The sequence below is a fragment of the Piliocolobus tephrosceles genome, chromosome 14, assembly GCF_002776525.5.
Source record: "Piliocolobus tephrosceles isolate RC106 chromosome 14, ASM277652v3, whole genome shotgun sequence".
Classification (NCBI taxonomy): Eukaryota; Metazoa; Chordata; class Mammalia; order Primates; family Cercopithecidae; genus Piliocolobus; species Piliocolobus tephrosceles.
In genome coordinates this window covers 10,264,940-10,275,114 of record NC_045447.1, presented here as the reverse complement: position 1 = coordinate 10,275,114, position 10,175 = coordinate 10,264,940, and the positions used below count along the sequence as shown (strand labels likewise).

The following is a 10,175-nucleotide window of genomic DNA, read 5'->3' as shown; positions in this document are numbered from 1 at the left end:
TTGGCTGTCTAATTCGTTGCTCAATCTTCAGTGCCTAGGACAGGGCCTGGCTTCTAGCAGGTACGTAGTAAATATTTGTTAAATTCGTGCTCCAAATTTCTCCTTCTAGAAACAAGGAAACTGAGGACCAAAGGCAGAAAGGGACATGTTGGAGATCAGAGTCAGGATCTAGGGGTAGAAAGCCGCGAGGTGAAGGGGAACTCCGGGTCAGGAAGCTATGACCTCAGAGGAAGCCCATCTACTCTCCAGGCCTCAGTTTCCTCATCGGTAAGAGAGAGTGAAACAGCCATGACCACTATCCAAGAGGCCTCGTACTAGGAGTGAGACCCCACCCATTGACAAATATATTCTGCGCAGCATCCGTCCGCGCACCCTAGACACTGCCAAAGCACCCCGAAAGCCGCAGAAGGTTAAAACTACAACACCCATGGTGCCGCGGGCGGCGCCTGCGCACGGCGGCCGGCCCTCAGCGTCGCGGGCTCCCCCTGGCGGCTTCCGGCAGCGGTGCTCGCTCCGATCCCCGAGGGGCGGGGGCCGCGCGGCTCAGGCAGTCGAGGCGCGAGGCTGCAGCGGCGGAGCCGGAGTCGGAGCCGGGAGCGCGAGCGGCAGCCGGATCGCAGCCTGCGGGGCCCGCCGCAGCCATGGGCAACCGCGGCATGGAAGATCTCATCCCGCTGGTCAACCGGCTGCAAGACGCCTTCTCTGCCATCGGCCAGAACGCGGACCTCGACCTGCCGCAGATCGCCGTGGTGGGCGGCCAGAGCGCCGGCAAGAGCTCGGTGCTCGAGAATTTCGTAGGCAGGTAGGCGCGGCGCGACCCCAGGCGCCGACCCCCGACCCCTGGGATCCCTGGAGTCCCTGTCCGGGGCACCGACGGCGCGGCGACCTCGCAGCCCCCGACGCTGCACCCGCGGCCGGCGCGCCCCCCACCCCCAGCCGGAGCGAGGCGGCCCTCTCCACCTCGAGAGCCCCTCCGGGCAGCAGCGCCCCCCGCTAGTCTGCAAACGTCCTCAAGCCTCCGGCTGCCGAATCACGCCCCCTCCTCCGTCCCATCCTTTAGGGCAGGCAACGCTCTGTCAGAAGCCCCGGCCAAAGGGCTGCCCCCCACCCCCAACATGGGCATGGAGAGAGCCCGCATTACTCAGCTCCTCCGTTGGGCTCCGGGAGTCCCTTGGAGCGGGCAGCACCCGGGGGTAGCGGCCCCCCCACCGGACTCTATGGGGGACATCCTCCTACCCCCATGGAAATTCCTGGGCCGTGGCAGGGGTCAGCCCCCCACCCCAGTCCCTAGAAGAGGACGTAGTCCCGTGGGCATCGAGGACCCGGTACCGCCTCCCCCCGGCACACACACACCTCTGCGGCTCCCGCCGCCATCCGTGCGCAGCGCGGCGGAGGGGGGAGGCGCGGGCTGCAGGATGAGGAAGGGAAGAGGGGAGGAGAAACCACTTCTTATCCTTTTCTGAGCAGCAGGCCCCTTGCTTCGCCACGGCCCCTGGGTGGGGGGCGCCCCTCAGTGTCGCCCTCCCCTTGGCCTCGCCAGAGGGATCGTGATGGAGGGAGAGGCGGCAGAGGGCAGAGATGACTAAGACAGGGATGGCGGGAGGGGGGAGCCATTTGCAGAACCTAATCCCCCTCCCGCCTCTGATCCCACAAGGCGCTGGGAGGCCTAGGTGGCGGAGAGGGGAGCAACCACAAAGACAAAGGGTCCTGGGTTTACGGAGGCAGGCAGGGTCGTGACCCCCAGGCTCTCCCCAAACCCCCAAAGGGAGGATGAAATAGTTTTTCTGGTGCTGAGGAGAGAGAGGAAAGATAGGAGCTCTCCAGGTACTGGAGGTGGGGTGGGGGACTGGGCGGACTGGGAGATGAAGTGAGAGAGTTTACACTGACCTCCTCTTTCATCTCCCCCCCATCTTCTTCAGAAACCCTTGCTTTCTTCCAATGACCTTCAGGGTCAAAAAAGTGACTGGCACATGGGAGAGGGAGACAGGGGTCCTTCTCCGCAGAGGGACAGCAGTTCTGTCCAAGCCAGGTTCTGCTGCAAAACCTCAGGCAAGTCACTTGCCCTCTCTGAGCCTTAGTGTCCCCATCTCTAACATGGACAGTGGGACTGGATGGTTGTTCCTGCCCCTGAAATGTCCTGGGAAACCCATGCCAGCCCTGGAGGTGAGAGGGAGAGGGCCTGACTGGAGCCATGTATGTGTGGGATGTTGGAATGCCACCGTGGAGGCGGCCGTGCCCATCTGGTCAGCAGAGGGGGAGGCATCTGTCTCTCCCATGGCTCCTGCAGAATCCCCCCTTCTGATCACATGACCCCCAGAGCTGCAGAGACCCAGGCAAGAGACACACAATGAGCCCCTTCCCCAAGGGCCGGCAGTCAGGGACAGACAACAGTTTAGAGTGGAGAAACCATATTCCTACCTCTCCTCCTTTGAATGTCGGCTGAATTCCTGCCCCACGCCAGGCTGCGTGCTCCAGGCTTGGGGTAGGGAGGGGACCAACTGGTGATTTCAGCCCCATCTACTGAACCCATCCTATGCACCCCCCTAAGCTGAGTCAGTCATAGGCTCACAGGAGCTCCCAAGAGGCAGGTACCATGATGCCCATCCTACAGATGAGGAAACTGAGACCCTGGAGGTTAGATGCCTTGCCCAAGGTCACACATTCAGAAAGGGCAGCAGCTGTTAGACTCCAAAGCCCAGTTCCTAATCTCAGCACTGCACATCCTCTGAGAGCCGGGTCCTGCACCAGGCACAGGGACGAGTGGATGGGCGGGTCTCCATTTCCCCATCTGTGGAATGGGAACGCTGACAGCCGCTGCCCTGCCTTCCTGAGAAGGTGACTGTGGGCTCCACTGAGTTCATGGGTGGAAAGGTACTTTTGTAAACATGTGGGACAGGGCGTTGATAGCCAATTAGGCTTGGGGACCTGCATGCCGAGCCCCTGCCCTCCTGGAGCCCATGATGCAGGGGCCAGCCCTGACCACGGCAGATTTCAGCAAGTACTTGCTGGCTGAGTGGCGGAGCAGGGTGTGGACTGTACCCCAGGAGGTCTGGGCTCTCTGGCTGCCCTCTGCACCCCGATGTCCTTGGCCATGGTCCCCGCAGGAGGATGTGCAGGGTGTCCAGATGCAGGCTCAGGGCAGGGGAGGGGGCTTAGGTTGATGTGAAGGAGTAGGCAGGAAAGCATTCATGATCCCCTGAAAGCTAGTGAGAAAGCCAGGGAAACTGAGGCTCAGTGGGTTCCACCATCTCAGCCTGCCAGCTCCTTCAAGGGCTCCTGACCTCTCCAACAGGGCTCCGTCCCCCGCCTGGTGAGCATAGTAACAGCCATTCTGTCTCCCGGGGCTTCCCAGGAGCCAATCCCCCACGGAAAATGCTTCAGAGGAAAATACATCAGGGTTGCCCCAGGTCCACCCGGGCTTCTGGGCGCTCAGGAGGATCTTGCTGTCAGCTCCGCAATGGAGGTAGCGTTGCAGCTGCCCAGGATGCTGCTAGAACTTGTCTGGGTCTATACTGTTTCTTCACCCCCTTCCCTTTTACAGAAGGGAAAACTGAGGCCAATTCATTCAGTCATTTAGCAAACATTTGTGGAGTCTGCACGATGTCTCGGCACTATGGTGGAAAAGACCAAGGCTCTGCATTGCAGAGGGAGAAACTCAGAAGACAACTGGAAAATGTGGTCAACGTCAGGGAGGGGAGTGGGGCTGCTCTCCCAAGGGTGGTCAGAAGCCTCCAGGAGGAGGTGGCATCTGAGATGAGAACCGAGGGATGAGAAGCTGTGTAACTTGCCGGGGTGGGAGAGTTCCGGGCCGAGGGAAAGGTGCAAAGGCCCTGGGGTAGCAAAGAATTTGGTGCCTTTGAGGAACAGAAAGGACCCCCTGTAGCCGGTGTTTGGCTAGCAAGGGGGAGACAGGACCTGAGAGACAGGCAGGGGCTAGATCTACAAAGCCCTTAGGCCACGAGGAGTGAGGAGTTTGGGTTTATTTTCTTGCTTGTGGGAAGCTTTTTAGTAGTGGAGTGACTTGAGCTGATTCTAGCAAGGGTGTGACTTGGGGATGGGGTGAGGGAAAAGGCAGGAGACTGGTGGGGAGGCTGCTGCAGTGGGCAGAAGGTAGTGGGGGTCCTGAACGAGGGCTTTAGCTGCAACGAGAAGGAGAACGGTGGGTGGGTTTCAGGATATATTTTGGAGGAAGTCCTGCTGGAGGATGAATGTGGAGGGTGAGGAAGGAGGAATCAATGATGACGTCTGGGATTTTGACCTGAGCTCCCGGGTGGGTGTTGGTGCCATTAGCAGAGTCGGGAAGAGTAAGGAGGAGCAGACGGGGGGGACGGGGGAAGACCAGGGTTTGGTTCTGAACATATTGAGCCTGAGATGCCTGTTAGACTTCTGAGTGGAAGATGTCAACTAGCAGTTTGGTGATGCAAGTCGGGAGCTCAGGGGGAAGGCGGGCTGGCAATAAAAATTTGGAAGTCGTTGGTGTAGAGATGGGATTTAAACCCGAGAGTAGATGAGCTCATCCTGGGGGTAAGTGTAGACGGAGGAGTGTTTGTGGACCCAGCACACGCCAGCCTTTCATGAACAGATGCCTGGTGCCCTCGGCCAAAGGGGCCTCCTCGCTGTCCCTCCAGCCCCTTTTTGTCACCCCCGCCCCGCTACACCCCCCACCCCAGTGCTCCTGTAGGGCCAAGAGTGGGTTGTCCTGGGACAGACCAAGTCCAGTGGGAATGTGGCGGAGGAGCCGAGAGCATGCGGTGAAGTCAGACCTGCTGAGTGTGAAGCTCAACTCTGCCACTTACAAGCAGAGAATCCCTGGGCATGTTCCCCAAACCCTGCCCAGCTGCTATTTCCTCGTCTGTAAAATGGGGATAATAATAGCACAGCCCTTGTGAGATTATGGTGAGTGTTGAAACAATCCCCAGGAAGCAGTCGGGGCAGGGCCTCGCATGGAGGACGCGCGGCTTCTATCCCTGCCTGGGCATAGACAGGCAAGCCCTCTGGTATGGCGCGGGCTGGGAGGTGCACCAGGATGGGGGCACGGGTTGGGGATCTTCTCCATCCAGGGTAGGGAAGGGGTCCTGATGAGCGACCCTCTGCCCAGAGCCCAAGGAGCAGCCTGGGGGGAAAGGGTTTTAGGTTTCCCCATGACTCTGCCTACCCCCAACCACCCCCAGGCTTCCTGTCTCCCCCAGTGCCCTTGTCTCTTCCTCCATATTCTTTTTTTTTCTTTTTTCTTTTTTCTTTTTTTTTCTTGAGACAGAGTCTCGCTCTGTCACCCAGACTTGGAATGCAACGGTGCGATCTCAGCTCACTGCAACCTCCACCTCCCAAGTTCAAGTGATTTTCCTGCCCTAGCCTCCCGAGTAGCTGGGATTACAGGCGTGCACCACCACGCCCAGCTAATTTTTGTATTTTAATAGAGATGGAGTTTCATCACGTTGTCCAGGCTGGTCTCAACTCCTGACCTCCAGCTATCCACACACCTCAGCCTCCCAAAGTGCTGGAATTACAGGCGAGAGCCATGGCACTCAGCTCCTTCCTCTGCATTCTATCCCAGCATGGATGTGGTGCTGGTCTCTGGCCTCTGAGAGCCCCTTTCTTTGTCAAACGTAGCCTTTCCCAGGGAGACAGCCCACTCCCCACTATTAAGCTCTGTTTCTTCCTCTGAACACACCGGGATGCATCATAACGGTCCCATTTCTCAGATTTGGAGATGGAGGCCAAAGACTATTAGGGGATAAATGAGACATCCTAGGCAGAGTGTGGATGACCTGGAGGGGGCAGAGGGAACTGACATTTCCTTGGCACTTGCCGTGTGCCAGTCCCTAAGGATACAGCTGTGAATCAGCCGGACCCATCCTGCTTGACAGACATGAAATCCACAAAGAGCACGTTTGTTGTGTGTTTTGAAGGAGGCTGCTCCTGTGTTGCAAGGAACCTGACACTGAAGGGAGGGGAGCTTTCTGGGCCATCAGAAGGCCTCCTGAGGAGGTAGCATTTAAGACTGGACCTGAGCAAGACTAGGACGTGGTCAAGCCAAGGCGTGGACTGGTGCAGGTGCAGGGACTGTCCTGAGCAAAGGCCTAGGGGGAAAAGAACCCGGATGAAGGATGAAGGGCAGTGTGGCTGAGTGAGGAGCAGAGGCCAGAGGTAAGACTAGGAGGGTTGGGGAGGCGGGGCTTGAGGGGCCTGTCAGGGGCCCTTTGACAGTCCCCAACCCACCTGGAGAGCTGCCACACTCTGCTCTGGCCTCTGCATGCTCAGAGCACGCACCTGCCACGTGCTAAGCACACACTGCCTGTGGGCCACATGTGGAGCACACATCCTCTCCAAACCCACGCCCACCGTGGCCCAGAGGAGCTGGAGTGAAAGGTGACCCTGGCAGACAGTATCTGATCTTGGCGCCAGGAGAATCGAGTTTCCCAGGCCCTGGCTGGGTCAGAGGGTCAGACTCAAGGAAGGGGGTGCAGATAGGAGAGCGGAGAGGGTGGGCAGGGCAGGAGTGGAGGAAACGGGTCATGGACACAGTACTGTCAGGCATGGAGAAACGGACGCCCACGTGCCATATGTCTATGTATTCCAGTTATAAATCAAGCTGAGGAATTGCTAAATGCAATACATTCTGCCCTCCCACCATAACAAATGCACCTTCATCACAACCTGGCCAGCTGGGTTTGAATTCAGAATTTCAGACTCCTTGGAGTTCCGTGGTGGATGTGGAGGCGTGGGGACACAGGTGTCCCCTCTCCCCGGGCTGCCCCATCATTTCCCTCTTTATCCCTCCAGGGTTCACTTGTGAACACCCCAGCCCTCATATCCCAGCTCCAAAAAGGACCTACCTTGGACCTGAGCTGGTCCCCACGTGGGCCTGGGCGGTGGGCTTGGAACTGCTTGAGAGGGAATTCTGGGGCATCTTAGCGTAGCCTACGAGGGGAGCACAGGCTCCAGCTGGGCACCTCCCCTGGCCCCTGGGGAACTCTTTGCCCCACAGGGAGGGTGAGGCCAGGGGAGGTCCAGAGAGGGACCCCTAAGGACAGTACTGATGTCTTCTATCATTCAAAGTTTTTGTTTTGTTTTGTTTTGTCTATTTTGTTTTGTTTTGTTTGAGAAAGGATCTCACTGTGTCACCCAGGCTGGAGTACAGCCAGGTGATCTTGGCTCACTGCAACCTCCGCCTCCTGAGCTCAAGCCATCCTCCCACCTCAGCCTTCTGAGAAGCTGGGATGACAGGCATGCGCCACCACACCCGGCTAAGTATTTTATTTTATTTTTTGTAGAGATGGGGTCTCACTATATTGCCCAGGGTGGCCTCAAACTCCTGGACTCAAGTGATCCTCCCACTTCAGCCTTCCAACCAGGTTTTTATTTTATTTGTATTTATTTAGCATCATTATTATTATTATTATTGGAAACAGGGTCTTGCTCGGTCACCCAGGTTGGAGTGCAGTGGCACAATCTCAGCTCACTGTAACCTCTGCCTCCTGAGTTCAAACGATTCTCCTGCCTCAGCCTCCCAAATAGCTGGGACTAACGGGCACCCGCCACGATGCCCGGCTAATTTTTGTGTTTTTAGTAGAGATGGGGTTTCACCATATTGGCCAGGCTGGTCTTGAACTCCTGACCTCGGGTGATCTGCCCGCCTTGGCCTTCCAAAGTGCTGGGATTACAGGTATGAGCCGCCAGGTTTTTAGATGGCAAAAATGACACAGAGAGGGTAGGGAATCTGCCTAATGTCACACAGCAATTGAATCAGAGGCAGGCCAGGAACAGGCATGGGTTCTCCTGCCTCCAGTCCATACCTTTCCATGTTTCTGTCTCCCTATTCCCCACCCCAGTCCCACCCATGTGTGCACACACCTACACACCGGAGAGTCTCCTCCTCTCCTCCTCTTCCTGGGCGACTCTCTGGCACTCTCACCCATTCCCTGGAATGAAATCTGGCTAAGAAACAAGAATCGTTTGGAGAAGTCAGGCCTGGCAACTTAGAATTACTATAAGCAACAGGGAAAAAAAAAAAAAAAAGTAATATTGAGCTTGGAAGGTGTTCAAAATATTCTCCTAAATGGCATCTTCCCATTGCCCTGGCCAGAGGCCCTAAGATCGACTGCCTGCTGGCTCCCCCATCCTCCCCATATGACTCGGCCCCCATGCCCTGTGGATTCTGCCCGGCTCACTCCTGTCTACCTCAAACTCCAGCCGCTTTGTCTTAGCAGCAGAGTAACTTCCTCCCTTGCCCCCCTAACCCATTCCCCGCCCAACAGCATGGAACTCTCTCCAGCCTCCCAAATCTATCTTCCTAGCTTGAAGCCCTCTTTGGACTCCCAGCCCTCAAAACCGAACCCTCAAAACCAAGCCCCTGAGGGTTGATTACCCAGTCCTGCTTCCTTTCAGCCGCTCCCTCCTGGTCTACCTGAAAATATTACAGTTCGTGGGGAAAGCAGGGCTGTGCCCACTCTCTCACTCTCCTGGGGTGCTGTTGCATATGCTGTTCTCTCGCCTAGAAGCGTCTTTTTTCTTTTTTTTCTGACAGGGAGTCTCGCTCTGTCGCCCAGGCTGGAGTGCAGTGGCCGGATCTCAACTCACTGCAAGCTCCACCTCCTGGGTTCACGCCATTCTCCTGCCTCAGCCTCCCGAGTAGCTGGGACTACAGGCGCCCGCCACCTCGCCCGGCTGGTTTTTTGTATTTTTTAGTAGAGACGGGGTTTCACCGTGTTAGCCAGGATGGTCTCGATCTCCTGACCTCGTGATCCGCCCGTCTCGGCCTCCCAAAGTGCTGGGATTACAGGCTTGAGCCACGGCGCCCGGCCGAAGCGTCTTTTTTCTTTTTTTTTCTTTTTTCTTTTTTCTGTAGAGACAGGGTCTTGCTACCCAGGCTGGTCTCAAGCCAGGTCTCAAACTCCTGGCCTCAAGCAATCCTCCCACCTCAGCCTCCCAAAGTATTGGGATTACAGGTTCCAGGTTCCAACCACCATGCCTAGCCCCTGGAAAGCTCTTCACCCTGCCCTTGTCTTCCTCTTTCACTGGGTCTTTCCTGAAAGTCTCACATCACCCAACACCTCCTCTGGGATGCCTTCCCTGATCACCCTCGCCCGCCATGACCTGGTCCTCCCTGTGTGGTGTAGGGCTTTGTTTTCTCCCAGATGGGAAGCTGTAGAGGATGAAAGAAGCCTGTTGCCTTGGGTTCAGAGCTCCTGGCAGACCGCAGCTCCAACCATGGTTAATATTAACAATGTATCTAGTCATGATTGTGTTATTCTTTAATCACTCTCTCTCATGTGCCTCTCTTAGCTCAGGGGAAGGAGGCCACTAGCCAGGGCGAGGAGAAAAATCTCAGCAGGTGAATGCACCCTCACCTCCAACCTGGGTCCCCATTTCGAAGGAATGCAGTGCTATAGCACATAAAGCACCCAGCATGTGGCACGTGCTCAGGAACCGGAACCCATCAATGGGCACCCCCGTTAGGTCCTTCTACTGCCAGATGTCAGAGAATTCCCTTAACAGACCCAGGAGGGAGCTGCTGGCCTGTGTCCTATTTCACTGATGGGCAAACTGAGGTTCAGAACAGGGAAATAATTTAGTGGCCGAGCTGGGGTTCCTTCTCATCAAGATGCTGGTGATAAGAAATAAGGATCCTGGCCGGGCGCGGTGGCTCAAGCCTGTAATCCCAGCACTTTGGGAGGCTGAGACGGGCGCATCACGAGGTCAGGAGATCAAGACCATCCTGGCTAACACAGTGAAACCCCATCTCTACTAAAAAAATACAAAAAACTAGCCGGGTGTGGTGGCAGGCGCCTGTAGTCCCAGCTACTCGGGAGGCTGAGGCAGGAGAATGGCGTGAACCCAGGAGGTGGAGCTTGCAGTGAGCTGAGATCCGGCCACTGCACTCCAGCCTGGGCGACAGCGCGAGACTCCATCTTAAAAAAAAAAAAAAAAGAAAAAGAAAAAGAAATAAGGATCCATAGCCAGGCATGGTGGTGCACACATGTAGTCCCAGCTACTTGGGAGATTTAGGTAGGAAGACCACTTGAGCTCAGGTATTTGAGGTTGCAGTGAGCTATGATCGTACCACTGCACTCCATCCTGGGCAACTGGGCAAGACCCGGCCGAAGGAAGGACGGAAGGAAGGAAGGAAGGAAGGAAGGAAGGAAGGAAGGAAGGAAGGAAGGAAGGAAGGAAGG

At 56.6% G+C, this 10,175-nt stretch overlaps 1 protein-coding gene across 16 annotated transcripts in view; it reads left to right on the top strand.

Annotated features, from left to right (window-relative positions):
* Positions 1-531: 531 nt before the first annotated feature.
* DNM1 (dynamin 1) overlaps positions 532-10,175 on the top strand; it is a 57,765-nt gene continuing 48,121 nt past the window's right edge. For all 16 annotated transcript variants that reach the window (XR_002732575.2, XR_002732572.2, XR_002732574.1 and 13 more), the window contains exon 1: positions 532-802. Coding sequence is in view for 12 of the 16 variants with exons in the window: in XM_023217038.1 (XP_023072806.1) it covers positions 642-802 (161 nt within the window). In the remaining 4 variants the exon portion in view is untranslated. The remainder of the gene's footprint in view (positions 803-10,175) is intronic.